General features: G+C 43.6%; 2 protein-coding genes and 2 long non-coding RNA genes across 5 annotated transcripts; 2 read left to right on the top strand and 2 right to left on the bottom strand.

Annotated features, from left to right (window-relative positions):
* Window positions 1–1171: 1171 nt before the first annotated feature.
* lrrc32 (leucine rich repeat containing 32) lies at window positions 1172–5119 on the bottom strand. The gene is made up of 3 exons (XM_049742761.2): window positions 4938–5119; window positions 4609–4702; window positions 1172–3536 (listed from the first exon to the last, which is right to left on the bottom strand). The coding sequence occupies exons 1-3, from the start codon at window positions 5117–5119 to the stop codon at window positions 1689–1691; spliced, it is 2124 nt and encodes a 707-aa protein (XP_049598718.1). The 3' UTR covers window positions 1172–1688.
* On the top strand, window positions 1809–4213 carry LOC137840974 (uncharacterized). Its single transcript, XR_011088224.1, has 2 exons — window positions 1809–1943; window positions 2052–4213. It is a non-coding gene; the product is annotated as an uncharacterized lncRNA (long non-coding RNA).
* A 1074-nt stretch (window positions 5120–6193) lies between the features above and the next one.
* Window positions 6194–9405, top strand: LOC125982398 (serine/arginine-rich splicing factor 1B). 2 transcript variants are annotated; one of them, XR_007486370.2, is made up of 5 exons: window positions 6194–6691; window positions 7096–7256; window positions 7344–7516; window positions 8006–8646; window positions 8938–9405. XR_007486370.2 is itself a non-coding variant. In XM_049742951.2 (4 exons), exons 1-4 carry the CDS (start codon window positions 6498–6500, stop codon window positions 8213–8215), a joined length of 738 nt encoding a protein of 245 aa, XP_049598908.1. In that variant the 5' UTR covers window positions 6194–6497; the 3' UTR covers window positions 8216–9405. The 2 variants fall into 2 exon arrangements, 1 of the variants encoding a protein (XP_049598908.1); XM_049742951.2 differs by having other exon boundaries at window positions 8006–9405.
* Window positions 9406–11361: 1956 nt separating this feature from the next.
* On the bottom strand, window positions 11362–15211 carry LOC125982446 (uncharacterized). Its single transcript, XR_007486381.2, has 4 exons — window positions 14845–15211; window positions 12752–12958; window positions 12416–12501; window positions 11362–12318 (listed from the first exon to the last, which is right to left on the bottom strand). It is a non-coding gene; the product is annotated as an uncharacterized lncRNA (long non-coding RNA).
* Between the last annotated feature and the right edge of the window lie 2233 nt (window positions 15212–17444).

The raw sequence follows: 17444 nt of genomic DNA, 5'->3' as shown, positions 1-17444 counted from the left end.
TATAATATTGCTGCATCGCAGTTCATAAAAATGATTAGCCTGCTGGTGTTAAACCCATTGTTTACTCGTGAATAGACATCCGTGTAAAGCCAATTAAGTGTGTGCGTGAGCGCGTGTAATTTTGCTGACTGCCAAAAAGCTGTCAGGGTGAAATTGAAGGCATTCAAGTCATTGTTGTCGCTGATCTTGCTTATCTTTGCTAAAAAAAAATATAATTAAAAACTGACTGTCGTCTCGGGCGCCATCTGGTGGACATTCAACGACAGCGCTTGTAGCCAATTTAATGACAAGAAAAGCAAGTTTAAAACGTATTTGTTAAATTTAATATACAAGTTGATCATCAAAAGGAAGGGCCAAGACAAAGAAAAGTCATTTTATTGGGTGCTTAAAAGCTATTTTTCATCTAATTAAATCACTTTTACCACAGCTTTTATCTTATCTCACAACTATCATTTACTGTACACCAAAAAAAAAACATATTTGTATCACGTAAATGTCCTCCAATTCTGGAATGAATTAACCTAATAAGTACCATGTTCTGGAATTTATTGTATGTTTGCAAGTTCCTGTGTAGTCATGTTTTCGTTTAAAGGCGTTTTTTGATCTCAGTGGGACTTAAGTGGACTGTTGAGTGTCACCATGAGTCACTGGCAGCTCACGCAAACTTGGATGGTGAGGCCTGCTTCAAATTAAGCTCCCCCAAGGCCTCTTCTGAACCTCCATGGGCCCCATTCTGTAAATGCAATACTGGATTTTCACTCATTATCGTAATTGTCATTATTAGTATTGTTTATTGTTGTGTTGCTAGTAAATACAAGCTTATGGATCAAATCCACAGATTACAATCACTTGAGCGTGACATAAACAAAACCGTCTAGACGTTTGATTGTGTTTATTACGGCTAAATATAGACCAAGATTCCATCTCGGCTTTCCTGTAAAGAAGCAGCGCCTTCCAGAAGTCACTTTGACATTGCTCTAGTGCTTAGTAAAGCATCTTTTTATAAACCATTTAGTTAGCAACTATGCTAGTTTCCATAAACAAAGAGAAAGGCTCTGTGCATAATACGTGAGAAATACTTTTGTTTACTTTCACGCAAAACATTTGACACAAACGCCAGAGCTAACATTCGAGTACACTCAAAGCTACTTTGTCAAAAAGAGAAAAAAGAAAGTGTTCACACGTTTATATTTAATCACACATGTTGTCAGTGTACATAATCTTATGAAATGATCTTTTTTGCTACAAACGTGTTCCATCATAATAAAACAGTGTCACAGTTATTATTGCGAGTGCTCAGTCCGATAGTTTTAAAATCTTCATCTCGGCTAATATAAAAATAAATTATATGGTTTTTTTTAAAAATAAATGTCATTAGTGTTCACAAATGACAAAAAAAAACAAGAGGAAGCGTAAAGTGCAAAACTACTTGTGGCGTAAGAAGAGGATCGGTCGCCAGTCTTCGATGATGACATCATAATTTACCCATTTTTTTTGCGATCGTTTGTAGTGTTGTTAGCTTTATTTTCAAGATAGTTTCCAGACTAGCTAAACTGCTAGTGCATGATTATCTTCTTATCATGGAAAATATCAAACCTATTAATGACTGTAAATCCTTACCTATTAAGAATTTTGAAAATCTGATTTTGAGATCAGAAATCCACTTCTGTTTTTGTTGTTTGAATTCTTCATGCGCTAAACCTTCGGATGTATTTCCCCTTCCTGGACTTGCAGAATTTCACCAGCAGTCCCAAGACTATCACCACCAAGAACCCAGTGATCACAATGATGACAATGTAGTTGGCTTTCTTTTGCCCACTGCACATCTCCTGAGTGACCTTCTCGATGTTGACCGGTTCCGAGCCCTGGTGGAGAACGCACGTCGCGGCCTCGATGTCGGCCACCACCACGGCTGAGTGCTGAAGCAGGCGTACTAAATCCAGGTTAGTGCAGCAGCTGAGCGGATTGTCACCCACGTAGAGTGTCTTCAGCGAACGTTCTAGCGCTGCCATGGTGGTGCGCTCCAAGGTGACCAGACTGTTGTTCTGCAGGTTGAGCGTCTCGATGGACAACTCTCGCTTCCATGCGGGGAGGCTGGTCAGGTGATTGGTGGACAGGTCGACCAGTTTCAGGCTCCTCAGCGATGACATATCCGTGTTCAGATGGGAGATGTTGCTTTCCCTCAAAAGAAGCTGGACCAGGGAGTGCTCCAGACCACCCAGGGAGTCTTGGTGCATCTCCATGCCGTGGTTGAGAGACAAGTCCAGCAGATTGAGAGGTGTGTTAGCAAATGCTCTACAAGGCAAAGTCTTTAGATTGTTCTGAGAAAGATAAAGGAACTTCAGCTTTGGAAGAGAAGAGAACGAGACACAACATGGAGGATTTTGATCTGGTTTTGTCTCTGAGGGACACACTTCGAGATTGTTCCCGTGAAGCTGTAGGAGGTTCAGACTTGGAAGTTTCTGGAAGGTTTCTTGTGCAAGGGTTCTCAGGTCGTTACCTTGCAGGAAGAGCTCCTCCAAAGCCTGCAGAGTTCCTTCACCGAGCGAAAGGTTCTGTAAGGAGTTGTAACTAAGGTTGATGATCTTGGCTGCAGGAAGGAGGTTTTGGTTGGTGATGGAAAACACGGAGACGCAGTTGTTGCTAACGTTCAGGACCTCCAGTGACATCATGGTGTGAAAGAAGGACTCCTGCAAGTCTGTGAGCTGGTTGTAACTTAAGTCTAAGTATCTCAGGTGCTTCAAAAGCGTCTCGGACATCTTTGTCTCGGCCATGTCCGTTACTTGGACACTCTGCAAACGGTTGCGTGACAGGTCCAGATGTTGGATTGCGTTGTTTGTGGGCAACAGTGGGAAATAAGGGAGTTTATTTCGGCTCAGATCCAGAAAGGCGAGGCGGTACGGCTCGGCTGATTTGGTGCTCTGGAAGAGCTCCAGGCTGTTCCTGCTGAGGTTTAACACTCTCAGGCAGCTCAGGTTAAAGTCCGTGATGCAAGTGATAGAGTTCTTGGACAAGTCCAGTTCGCTGAGGCCATCAAGAGAGTCAAAGGCACCGTCTTCAATCTCCATAATGACATTGTTGTGGAGGCTAATCCTCCTCAAGGCCAAGGCGCCGCTGAAAGTGTTTTGGGCGATCTTGGTGATGCTGTTGCTGCTCAACGAGAGCTCCATCAGCGAAGGAGTGTCGGCTAGAAAGAAGTCAGACATCCCCGTGTACAAACCATTACTGGAGAGGTCCAGACACTCCACGGCCGCAAGTGTTCCGATTTGATTTTTGTCCTGAGCAAACAAATTGAGACGATTCCCGGATAGGTCCAGGACTCTGAGGTCACGCATGGCTTCCAAAAGTCCCGGCTGAATAAAGTGGATCATGTTGGAGTGCAGATCCAGTTGATGCAAGCCCGTGTGGCCGGCCAGTGTGTCGCGGCTGAGATTCCACAGCTGGTTGTGTGAGAGGTCCAACGCTCGGACGCCCGTCGGGAGGTCAACGGGGGTTCCGGTAAGGCTCAAATCCCTGCAGACCGCACTCGTACCCGCCTGCCGGCGTAAGACAAACACACAAAATCCCCAAACATGTTCAAAGAGCACTTTTTGATTTACAAGGCCTGCGATGCGGAGACGTTCAGAACCATCGGGCCAATAAAAACCTCCTCTCTTGGTAAATCTGTTATTTTGCTGTTTAGAGACGTAACACCATCTGGCTGGACGCTTCTCACCTCCTTGGGCCAAGAAGATAAATCACGAAGGAAATTCCAAAACCATGTACCGACAAAAAGTTCAAAAGTACCTCATGGTTGGTAACTTCCTCTCGCTTGGCACAATGTATATATTTGACTTTTTTTTTACGTTTATAATGGAAAACATATGGCCAGAAGACCCCCACCGGCCCAGCACCAGCCGTGGTCCCCCCTCCGGTCCAAAAACAGCCCATAAAACTGTCTCCATCTCCAATTTCTCACTAAAGCCTTTCAGATTCTCGGCATACTTGCGGTTTTGATGTAAAGCTTCTCGTTGCTTACCGAATGATGTAAACAAAGGCTACCTAGCTAGTAAATGTTTTTTAGTGAACCCTGGGGTACACCTAAAGTGGATTATTTTCGCATTTTCATTGATTGCCCCTTCTTTCTTACTCTCTTCTGTCCCTGCGTGCAATTTTCGATCATTTCCATCCTGCAAATGTTTCCAAAAACAATTTTTATTAGTCAAAATCATGATTGAGTGGCTAACTTTTCTTTCACTTATGCGTGATTCAATTCCTCATCATTTAGCAACGGAGTAATTCCTTTGTAATTCATAAAACGGGAAGTGGGGTGACTTTTCTTTTGCGTACCCGACTCGTCACCCACTTACAACATCGCAGCATGGGCGTCGGTAATCTCAAGGGTGTGTATACTGAGAAACCTGGGTCAAATAGTCAAACGTGATTCACTGGGAATATCTCCAGAGTGAAGTCAAATAAATGAAACAGCTCAAGGAGATTAGGAATCTCATCCCCGTTGCCGTATGCAACGTGTCCAAATAAACTAAGCCATCTCTATTTATTTAGATTAAAATGTGAGGAATGCACATCTGCTGAACAAACACGAGAAAGGGAGTAACGTTCACTTACGATGTGGCACGAAGGGCGATGGTGAGGAGGGTGGATCGCCGCCACCACGCAGCCAACCAGAAGCGGGAAGAGCAGCGGGAAGAAGGCCATGATGCTGCGGAACAAGAACATCATCAGTGGACGCTTGTACAGGCACAGGCGCAGGCTGGAAGTGAAAGGCCCCACGTAAAGAAGGCCAAGAGGAAGTAGACCTGTGCTGACCTATGACTGAGCTATTTATATACTAACAAAAGGGGCTTTTTTGTTTTCTTTTTAAAAACAGGTTCGACAGAAAGCCAATGACAAGAAATGAACTTTAGCTTAGTTTTAGACAATCCACAAATAGATACCTGACTCCTGGCACCCGATGAATCTTTGCAGTGTGTCTTGAGCACGTCGATTTCACATCTTCAGCCACTTGTGTGCGCACGCCGCCTTCCAACACCCCCAAAAGAAGATCGACAGAGATCGCACGGCCACTGAAATGCCCAACGCTCCTCTCCGATGACGCTTTTCCCTTCTTCCTCCTCATGCCGTTCGGCTCGGACTGCTTGTTCCAGCATCCTGTGAGAACATCCTGCAGGGCCGCCCCCCCCCGACCCCCCCTTTCCCTCTCTTCTCAGGGAAATGCCTTAAAAGGGGGGTTGGCAGTCCGATTGGATTCCTCATTTCAGGGAGACACATGTTTATGTCTTGCGCAAATACCCCCGATTTATCAAAATCTGCCCCCTTCTCTGTGTTATCATCAGGAGGAATTTAGGGTATTTCACACAATTGAAAGGTTCCATCTGCTTTTGCTTAATAAGAAAAACATGCTTTTTATATTGTATTTTTATTACATTTGAAACAAGCTTTTAGGAATGGGAGGTGTTGATGAGTCCCACATCCTGATGACTTATGACGTGTCTTATTGTCTTGTGACTCTTTGGTTCATACCACAAATGACAGTATAATGAAAAAAACATGAAGAACTTTTTTGTTTGTTTGTTTCAAGTGAAAATGAAAATGGATATTGAGGCTTTTGCAGGTGATCCACAAGTGTCAAACTCAAGGCCCGGGGGCCAGATACATCCCGCCACATCATTTTATGTAACCTGTGAAGACAAATTTTGCATCAAATTTGGGTGTCATTACTAGAATTTCAAGTTGTTTTCACTTTTAATATCTTTTTTATATATATAGTATATATTTGACCATTTTTTACTCGTCTTATTTGAAAATGAGTTATTTGTCAGTTTGTTTTGTAGCTTTTACTGTATATAAAATGAGGTGCTCATACATTTATTTGGATTGGCAGTTATGTCTACAATGCGGCCCGCGAAATAAATGAGTTTGACACCCCTGTACATTTAATTTAGTAAGGAAAGATTTGATGAACTCAAAATATTTGATTAACTATAATATTTTCAGTGTTTCATTATGTATTTACTTTATATACATTTGAGTTTAGCACAATAAAATGTTTACATTTCAATTGATCAAGGTTTATTACCATCAAATTAGTAAATAAAATAATCCAAAAGAGATACTGACGATTACGCTCACTGACGTAGTTTACACGTTTCTCCTGTAGGTGTCAGTGTGCACAACTCTCCAGCTACTTTTAAATAGTCCAACGAAGAAGAAGTCGGTGTTGGCGGAAAGTGGAGAGGCAAGCGCCTTGAGGGAATTAGCGCAATCTGCTTCCACGTTAATACCTTGAGCGATTTAACGTATACCGCCACCAAGTCTTGCCCAAAATATTCCCCGCGTTGTTCCCAACGGCCAGGTGAGAGGAGTTGAACTGCAACTGCCCTTCTTAGTCGTTTAAAACCAGCGAACACGCTAAGTAGCCTCGCTCGCTAGCCTCACTAGCTAGCTAGCTAGCCCATACACTTCCACGCTACCACGTCCATTGTGCGCTAGCTAGCATGTCTAGCGGAGGCATTATCCGCGGACCCGCGGGGAGCAACGACTGCCGCATCTACGTCGGCAACCTGCCACCCGATATCCGCTCAAAGGACGTCGAAGACCTCTTCTACAAGTACGGCTCCATCCGTGATATCGATCTGAAAAACCGACGAGGAGGACCGCCATTCGCCTTCGTGCAGTTCGAGGACCCGAGGTGAGCGCGAAACGCACGTCTCTAGCGCGGGTTGTCCGTTCAAATTCAAATTTTATCGACTCAAATTGCGTTTTTATTCATATATTTCGCAAAAGAAATGTGCATTTAATGGCACATTTGACTAAGCCTAACTACGGTAAACTTGAGGCCCAAATGTATCATAAAAAGGCCGATAATTTTATTTTATTCCGAATTGTTTGCAAAGTGAACGTTTTCTACAATTTAAAATGAGGGAAATTTACTCAGGTTTTGTCATGCAGTTAGCTTCTTTAAAATATAATTGACCACATTACAATACAATCAAGTCCAAGACTATGCGTAGATTAAACAAAGCAAACTTTGAAACTTTTATAAAGTATGTGTGTGTACATATGCAGTAGCTTTGTAACTGTTTGATTTGACAGGGACGCAGATGACGCTGTGTACGGTCGTGACGGCTATGACTACGATGGCTACCGACTGCGAGTGGAGTTCCCCCGAAGTGGACGAGGGGGGGCAGCAGGCCCACCTAGGGGTCGATACGGACCACCATCTAGGCGCTCTGAGTACAGGGTCATCGTGTCAGGTGAGCTGTGGCTTCCTCAGTGTGCTAGCTTGGTGTAAAAATCACTTAATGTGTGATTTACATATGCATTAATTATTATTTTTTCAGGTCTACCTCCTAGTGGGAGTTGGCAGGACCTGAAGGACCACATGCGAGAGGCGGGCGATGTGTGCTACGCTGACGTGAACCGCGATGGCAGCGGCGTGGTGGAGTTTGTGCGGAAGGAGGACATGACATACGCCGTGCACAAGTTGGACAACAGCAAGTTCCGCTCCCACGAGGTATGTGGGGCGTAGGGGAAAGAGCCTGAAAAGCGGGCACAAATCATTTGAATTGAATGAATGAATGGACAAATGAAGTATTTATTTTTATGTTTCTTGTATTTGCCGTCTGGCTGTATAGATATAATTGCAACTCCACATTGAGGACGATATAACGTCATCACAATTTAAGTTTAACAATCAACGCTAAGACTATTCCTGCACAATGCAAATGCTCGGTGGGCTGCCGCCTAAGCAGGGCAGACCCGACTTCCCTCTGCCCAGCCACTTCGTCCAGTTTTTCCAGGCGGGATCCCGAGGCTTTCCCAGGCCAGCAAGGGAGACTGTCCAACATGTCCTGGGTCGTCTCCGGGGACGCGGCTCTCGGGGGGGGCACATGTCCAAAACACCCAACCCACTGACCGGCCACGTCATGAGGCCCAGCCGCAGCTGTTCTCTAAGCACCTGATCTGTTCGCCATGCAACACTAAGCATCTCTTTTGTGTGCAGGGCGAGACGGCGTACATTCGTGTTAGGATGGACGGCCACCGCAGCCCCAGCTACGACCGCTCCCGCAGCCGGAGCAGAAGCCGGAGCCGAAGCAAGAGCCGATCGCGGAGCTACTCCCCCGCTCGTCGCGGCCGGGCCTCGCCACGTTATTCCCCACGTCGCTCTCGCTCCCATTCCCGTTCCCGCTCTCGTTCTCGCTCCCGCACCTAGAGCCGCCGGTGCCGCGCTGACTTGACGTAGAGCGGCACGTCAGGAGAGAGGGCAAAAGAAACCTCGGAGTTGGATCCCGTTTGTCATGTATTTCTCATCAGCCCTGCCGTTTTGAGCTTTTCTGTTGCTGCCCGTTCCCCTTTCCTTCCCTTCACTGTGTGTTGGGTGACTTTTTTTTTTAATTTTGTTTTTCATTTTCCTCACCATTCCGTCATTTCCCCACCCCCCTCTTCCCAGCTCCTTGAACGCTGCCGCTATTGCTGTGCTTTTTCTTTGGCTTCTCAAAGCATTTTGTCCGCTGATCTTCTTGTGTGTCTCTCTGTAGAGATCAGAGCGACAGGATAGGATGGGAAGAGAAGGAAACAGTTCAAATTAGGATAAAGAGGAGGAGGAGGATGAGAAGGAGGAGGATACAAATGTGGCACGCAATGGTATGATGGTTGTGCCTTTACAAACATCTAATTGTGAGGCTGTTCACATGTTTTTACACTTAAAATGGTGCCCCATTCTTGCTCAATACTCAATCACCCACTGCAGAAATAAGCTTCTGCATTCATTTTGTTTGTAGGTGGTACCCTCCACCCTTTATTTTTTTTTTCTCTTAATTTGCTTTGTAGTTTTCTCCAACCCTGTTAAGTGTCATCAAAATGTAGATATTTTTTCCTTTCAATGCGAAGGTGTGATTCTAACTCCTTCTCTTTGGTTCTGCTGGTATTCTGAAGGTTTGGACTGGGCTCATTGTCACCCCATCCGGAGCCGGATCAGGATTTAGGATTTTTAGGCATCAGGATGGATACAAGGAGCAGGAGCGTTGGAGATTTTTCTTTGTTCGTTTGTTTGTTGTTTGTACCTGGACAAGTTCCCACGTCCAACCTTTCAAGCATTGTAGTTCATAGTCTAAGCTAATTCGGCGTTCCCAAAGAAACACATGTAGTGGTAATTTTCCATGTTGTGGAATTTCATAATTAGTGGCAGTGTTGTGACTTTTTTTTAATTACGTTTGGAAAAGGAAGAGCTGGGATCAAACCCTCGGAGGGCTTCTCGACAGTGGAGGGAGAGGATAAAAAGAGTGAGGAAATGTGGTTTGTATCTTAGATCCGCTTTTTCCCGGTGGGATGGTTTGTTTTTCATAAATAGAGTCTCCGGTGTCATCAGAGCTTTATTCTCTTTTAATAAAAATTTAAAACGTATACCATGTGTCTGGGGTATTTATTGTGAATGTTCTGAAAACCTACTGCTTAACTGCTCATTTCTCTGTACATTCCTACAGGTACAAAATATTCACTGAGAATAAAATTTAAAAAAATTGTACCTGGGTCTGGGTGACCAGACGTCCTCTTTTCCCGGACATGTCCTACTTCTCAGCCCCAAAAATATGTCCGGGGGGAATTTCAAAAATTGTCCGGGATTTTATTCGACTGCCTCACATGTACCGTACATTGTCAATAGAATTGCCACTCCGTTCTATTTCACTCTATACTACTAGGTTTCTCTGTAATGGTTCGCAAATAAGTCACGCCCTTCTCCTCAAATCTAGCCACCAACAGTAGTTACAAGGTCCAGGAGGGACATGAGCGGTCTCAGTTGAGCGCTTGATAAGGGATACCAAGCACTTTCACCGATTGCGATCTTCATTGAAGGGCTGCATAGAAATACAATTCACTCGTATACTTTTCAGGTGCTTTCAATAACCACCCAACAAAATTTCGAAATTTCTGTGCCACGGTGGGCGAATGGAATAATATTGGTCTGGAGTACAGGAGAGGGCGGGTCCGAGTCCCGCTCCGTGTCATATTTGGAAATCATACGGACTAATGTGCAAGACTCGAACTCATTTCTCCAGAATACAAGGCAAAGGCTCTGTGAAATATTTATATATTGCACAAAGCCATATGTGAGATTCGAACTCGGTTCTCCTGAACTCAAGGCAAAAGCTTTAACCACAAGACCATCACTGGTTCTTAGGACGATCCAGCAATTTTCTGTATTTGTAGATCAGTCGACCTATTCAGGTTAAATACATAAATATTTTTCGAAATTTTTATGGCAATGTGGCCGAATGGTTTAACACTTAGCCTGGTACTCGGCCGACCAGGGTTCGAGACCAGCTCTGTCCAACATTTTCAACTTAAAGAGCGCGTCAACCAAGATTCGAACCCGAGTCTCCTGAACTCAAGGCAAAAGCTTTAACCATTCGGCCACCTCAGACACAATTGAACTTCCTCGCTTCTTTGTACTTAGGTGTTACCTTAGACTTTTCGTCAATGTTTGGGTACTTGAACTATCAATACGAACAAATCAGTTAACTTTTCCAAGCAAGCTCTGGTCGAATGGTTAACGCCAGTGCCTCCGAAACCTAAGAACTATGGTTCGAGACTCGACCCTACCTAAGTGTTATACATTGACATTTTCCCCTTGCTTCCGCAGACGGCTACTTTTTTTTTTCTTTCCTTTTGCTTGTTAATGACGTCATCACAAAATTACTATATAAGACGTCACAAACGCGACAATCGTTCTCTTGCTCATTTCTGACAGCGTCACGTCGTGCTGCTCCACTGGCTGCGCAGCACGCTTTTACACAACATGCTGCGTTTCAAAGGTAAGTCTTCACTAATCCTTAACCTTTTAAAACTAACTGCTTTTGCTCTCTTTCAGCGTCAACTCGCACTTTGGACGTGCTTACACCTTGCTACCATGCGAGCTAAAAAGCGAGCGTTGGCAGAAAACTTCTCCGACCTTAAATTGCATCAAACGCAGATTTGCTGCCCAAGGTAAGACAAAACGTTTGCAGAAATTCACAACAGAATCTAATCAAATTGTCTGTCTACAGGTGCGACTCTTCAACACGAGCCTCAAGTAACCTACTTTCTGTTCGAATAATGTGGATTTAATCGACTGCATCTAATTGTCCATTTCTGTCCACAGGTCTGCATCTGCAACAGAAGACCCAGATTGACTGCAAAAAGGCAAAAATCACGTTTTTATTTGAAGGACAATTGACTAAAGTATTTCAATTTTTTTTTTTTTTGTCTGCAGGTTTCAAAATGGCCGGCTTGCAGTCCTGAGAGCCCCGACTTCATGAGACGTTTGCAAGTCTACTCTTGCTATCAAACCAGCTCGTATGACTGGGAATTTAACACTATGTATGTTGAATTTAACGTTACCTTGTCTTTCAGGCCAAGAAACTGCGGTTGGAGAGAAGTCCAGATCTTCCCCTGCCTTCATTCTTCATCGGTGAAACACGTGCTCACTTTCATACATGAACAATTGTTTGGTTAGATTTATTTCAGGGTGTGCATTCTCTTCCCGTTTTGTCCACCAGGTGGAGCTAAAGCACCTGGTACCTGTCCCCTACATGGATTGAAGTCAAAGCGCCAGGTTTGAAACTATTGCAATGAATAATTTGACAAATCAAAGTGCTTGACCAGTTTGTTGTTTCAGGTGGTGATGGTCCAGGCAGTCAGGAAACAAGGAAACATGATCTTCCAGTCCTGGCAGGTGACTAAACTTTGCAAATGTGGCATGGTAAGAACACTAACCTGCTTTTTCTTTGTCTCAATGCAGTGCAGCTTCCAGTAAGAGTGCTGCAAAGACCCTTCACCAGCTAGGCCAAGAAATTCTCCAAAACCTTGCCAAAGGTTTCAAGGCTGTTTCCATTTTCAGTGTTGCAAATCAACTTGCTTGACTGCTTCCACATTTGTGTGCAGGTGTCAGTCCAGGAGAGGATCTGCAACATTTCAAGAGCTTGGCCTGATGTTTGTCATCTAATAAACGTCTTCAGCAGAAGGTTCCTGTCTACAGTTAAAAATAAAAATGGTTAACTTAAATTGAGTCCGTGTCAATGTTCCTTTTCTTTACAGGCAGAAGTGGCAAATCCTGGTACAGAAAGTGAAAAGCCTGCCACAGTTTGTGAGCACGTTCATCTGCCAGTGGAGCACCTGGGGCTCAAGCCAAACTATAGCAGGCGAGTGACTTTCTGGACTTAGATTTTCCCCCTGTGGTTGTTGCAGGTGAAATGAAACATTCCTGGTATGCTACTCGCTAAAAGCTTCAAGTCAATCTTTTTGGCAGGGGTACCTTCTTGCTGCCTGGAGAGCCCTCTGCTGGTAAGAGAAGGAAAGTACATTTCATTTCAGCCACCATGTTCCAAAATTTGAATGATTGTTCTTTTTGTGTCCAGGGTGGTGCACTATCAAGTACCTGCTTGCAGCGGTGGCCATGGATCAGAGCACAGCAGCATGCTGGCAACACATCAGTTTTTGTTGCGTCCTTGCCGCCAAGTCAACCTGAGAAGTGGACAATATTTGCACTTAAGGTAATATGCTCATCACTGCACAGTCACCATGACAACTTTGTTCCTATATATTTTTTTTTCTGACAGGTCGCAAGGAACAAGAGTGGCGTTCTGGTCATGCAGCTCTCAATACTTGATGCCATGAACAACAAATCTTTCCCACTGGTAAGTTTCATGCTAAACTTTTTTCCTATACTAAACGCTGACTTTAATTTAGGCTTACAGGTTTCTTTTTGTCTTACCTCCAGGCGCAGACTCCTCGTCCCACTGGCTGACCACTTCACCACTCGTTCCACTGGCCGACCACTTAACCACTCGTCCCACTGGCCGACCACTACACCACTCGTCCCACTGGCTGACCACTTCACCACTCGTCCCACTGGCCGACCACTTCACCACTTGGCACCGAGCAGACTACCATCCAACTGTTTTGTGATTGAATGTTTACTCTGCAAAAGAAATAAAGTTTGATTACAAAGAACACTTGAACTCTTAACTCTTTATTCTCATCTTTAAAAATATCTTGATTAAAAAAAAAAAACCAAAAACCTAAAAAAAATTTCCGATTTTATTTTTCCCATTTTTTTTTTTTCTGGAATTTTTTCAGAATTTTTTTCCCCCCATATTTTATGAAATGAGGCGGGTCAAAGCTGGAATACTGCTTCATGATTGGCTGAGGGCTCAGAAAGTGGGTGGAGCAATGAGAATGAAGGTCAGAGATTGGCCAAAAAGTGGGCGTGGTTATGCAAATGAGGGGCGATGCGATTGGTGGAATATAAAGTAGGCGTGGTCTCATTAATTTGAAGCAATCTGATTGGTCAGAATGGCAAATACTGCTTTTTGATTGGCTGTTGGGAAAGTGGGCGTGGTTATGCAAATTTATGCAAATTTGTGCTGCGCTGTGATTGGTCAGACTGAATTTGGGTAGAAGTAGGAGGCGGGGAAAGTGACACTTAGGTTTTTTAAGGCCGTTTTCAGTCTTAAGGTGAGCGTTGTCCTTGTGTCACTGCCATGGACATGGGTTTTTGACTGTTACTCTCCATCTCACATGACTCAAAGTGACAGGAGTCCTGTGAAATGGGAGAGCAACGGTCAAAAACCCATGTCCATGACAGTGACAGAAGGACAACACTCACCTCAAGACTGAAGACTGCCTTTGAAAACCCAAGTGCCACTGCAGCAACCACCAAGTATGTACATTTTCCAATGAGTGAAGCAAATTTGCTCATAAAAACACTAAGACTTGCACACTTCACTGGTTTCTTTTATATCAAACAAATTGTTTTAGGTTCATTACCTGACATGGCGGAAGAAACCGCCAAAACATGTCAGGTAATGAACCTAAAACAATTTGTTTGATATAAAAGAAACCAGTGAAGTGATTAAAAAAAGGAAAAACAAGATGAACTTAGTACAATTACTTAGATTTGCATTCCAGTTGTTTAATTTATATGACAGAAAAGCAGTTTGAAAACATTTGAGAAGTCAATGTTTGTGTGAGACTAATATAGTTGCACTCAAACATTGGCATTGACAGGACTTGCATGGAAGCAGCTTAAGTGTTTGATGAGCTCAGGTGAGATGTCACTTACTTCTGATGACACGATTGCCACTAGGGGGAAGGTGAGCACATTGAAACCGCTGACATCTCTCACCGGGACAAAAACTAAGTGCCAGCTACTGCATAACATCATCACACACTTTTGGATGTGTTTTTTAATGACACTGATGCAAACCAAATTAGTTGACTACAAATCAAATATATATTTCTGTTTAAGCTGTGCAGTAGCACAGTGACACTTAGTTTTTGGCCCAGTGAAAAATGTCAGACGTTTGCATGTGCTCACCTTCCCCTTGGTGGCAGGCATTAGAAGTGACATGCAATGAGCACCTCAACCAAGGTTTCAAAGTCCTCAAAATAAAGAGACTCGTTTTAGGTGCCAAATGTTCTTTTTATTAAACTATTTCCTTGGCAGATTTAATGATACACTCTCCTATTTTTAAACACTTTATTTAACATCGAATATCACAAACTATGAAAGGCCCGAAACAGTAACAGAATACTCAACTATAGAGCATTAGCGCCCTCTGCGGGAAACATGTTGTACTGCACCCACCCCACGTAATGTCTTTTGACTACAACTTCTGAAACTAATGGCCCATCTGCTGTTACCCACTACCTAATTCACCTGGAAACCGTCAAATAACTCAAAGCACGCATTAAATTATCCTTACAAAATAATATAACGTCTCATGTGACTTGTTGATGATCTTCTCAAGTCACCGAAGGGATAGTACTACATATAAAAAAAGAAGGAAACACAACATGCAGTACCTTTCGAAAATATGTTGGCATCTAGATGTTCAGATAGACGACCAGCAGCCGACGTGGAGCCTCAACTCTTGTAGTTTGGACATCAGCTTTTGCGTGGAAAACATACAAAACAAACATGGAGGTCGAACGCTTTTTCCTAATTAACGTTTGATCAACAGCTGAGTGGGAGTTGTGGGCGGGCTCGCTGACAAGCCACCTTTGTTGATGTTGTTCTACGATAGCTAGCTAGCTAGCGAGCAACAAAGTGCGTACATTAAGATTTTTTTATTCGCCATGTTTGAGCGTGCAGAACAAGGAATTTGACTTCGATGCATCACAGCCTCTGTTCAACATTTAGGTGACTAACAACACTCTTTTCCTCTTTTTGGTAATTAGACGTTTGCATGTGCTCACCTTCCCCCTGGTGGCAGGCACTGTGTGCCATTAGAAGTGACATTTTTTCAAAGTCAAAGTCAGCTTTATTGTCAATTTCTTCACATGCCAAAGACACACAAAGAAACCGAAATTTCGTTCCCCCCTATCCCACGGTGACAAGACATGGCTCACAACAGACAACAAGTAAACAAGTATAACAAAAGCGTGCTGAATAAATAATGAATAAATAACACAACAACAACATGCAATGAGCACCTCAACCAAGGTTTCAAAGTCTAATTTCCTTGACAGCTTTGATGATACACTCTCTTATTTTTAAGACTTTACTTAACATCGAATATCACAAACTATGAAAGGACCGAAACAGTAACAGAATACTCAACTATAGAGCATTAGCGCCCTCTGCGGGAAACATGTTGTACTGCACCCACCCCACATAATGTCTTTTGACCACAACTTCTGAAACGCTGTTATCCACTACCTAATTCACCTGGAAACCGTCAAATAACTCAAAGCACGCATTAAATTATCTTTACAAAATAATATTGCGTCTCATTTGACTTGTTGATGATCTTCTCTAGTCACCGAAGGTATAATACTCAATATAAAAAAAGAAGGAAACACAACATGCAGTACCTTTCGAAAATATGTTGGCGTCTAGATCAGTGCTTCTTAACCTGGGTTCGATCGATTCCTAGGGCAGTGTTTCCCAACCACTGTGCCGATGTTCAGCTGTGCCGTGGGATTGTCTAATATTAATTACGGAGCGCATTGTAAACAGGATCGCCAAACCACTGGTCAGTTCGCGTAAGGCCTGGTCAGCCACTTGTTAATCGTGCATGCGTGGAGAATGGGAGAATCTTGAGATTTCATGTTGTCGGTCTGATTGTATTGCATCGGTACATATTCAGTTTATGTGTGTGTTCCTGTGTGCTTTTGCACTGTTAGCAAAAGACACCATGACGGATGTGATGCGTTTGCGGTCCGATGGAAATCAGAACATGCAGTGCAACCAGAGAACCTGGATTGTTAATTTTTCACCAACATAAAATACACAGTCAAGTCGAGACACCTCGACTGTGATAGCCACTCAGCTGCTGTCAGAACAGCAGAGCGTCTTTAGAAATGACATTGTTCTTATTGTCGTAATATTTATAGCGCTAGTCTACAACAGTAAACAAAGTCATGTTGATTCTTTTGGATTTTAATCACAATCACTTTCAATTGTTTATTCCTTACACAGAGAAGATAGAAGGGCCAGTTGTCCGTGACCAGGGAGAGCTGAAGGGATGACCTTTTAGAGGAAACAAGCAGACTGAGACTCAAACTGCAGCTGTTACCCAAAGCCGTGACATCAGCTTCTTGTCAGGTATAATAGCTACGGGCCTGACAAAAGAAGGGGCTGGCTCTGGCTGGCTCGCTCTCGCGCTTTTTAACATCCATGCCTTGGGGCTCAACTTCTTGGAAAGACTTCACTCTGACATCGGTTGAATAAAATATTTTCCCAATCAGCCGTGTGTCCCTGAAGTGTTCATTTGTCTGGAACCACCCACCCACCACCGAGTGTTTTTGGAGACCAGCGAAGAAACAAAAACATTACACCGCAATGGGCTGCATGGAAAAATACAATTCACTCGTATACGTACCTTTAGGTGCTTTGAATGACCACCAAAAAGAAATTCGAAATTTCTGTGCCACAGTGGACTAATGGAATAATATTGGTCAGGAGTACAGGAGAGGCGGGTTCGAGTCCCGCTCCGTGTAACATTTGGAAATGATACGGAATAACGTGCAAGACTCGACAGAATACGAGGCAAAGAGTTCTGCTCTGTAATATATTTATTTACATGTGTATATACTTACACAAAGCCATGTGTGAGATTCGAACTCGATTCTCCAGAACGCAAGGCAAAAGCTTTAACCACAAGACCATCACTGGATCTTAGAACGAAGCAGCAATTTCTGTATTTGTAGCCCAGTCGATCCATGCACGTTAAATACATAAATATTTTTCGAAATTTTCGTGGCAATGTGGCCGAATGGTATAACACTTGGCCTGGTACTCGGTCGACCAGGGTTCGAGACCAGCTCTGAAGGAAGCGATGGCCAAGATTCGAACCCAGATCGCCGGAACCAAAGGCAAGAGCTTTAACCACCAGACCATCGGTCTATCTTACGGTAGCGTGGCAGTTGTTCTGTATTTGTAGATCAGTAGTGCCATAGAG

Source organism: Syngnathus scovelli, chromosome 15, assembly GCF_024217435.2.
Source record: "Syngnathus scovelli strain Florida chromosome 15, RoL_Ssco_1.2, whole genome shotgun sequence".
In the NCBI taxonomy this organism is placed as follows: domain Eukaryota; kingdom Metazoa; phylum Chordata; class Actinopteri; order Syngnathiformes; family Syngnathidae; genus Syngnathus; species Syngnathus scovelli.
This window is presented reverse-complemented; position numbering and strand designations above follow the sequence as displayed.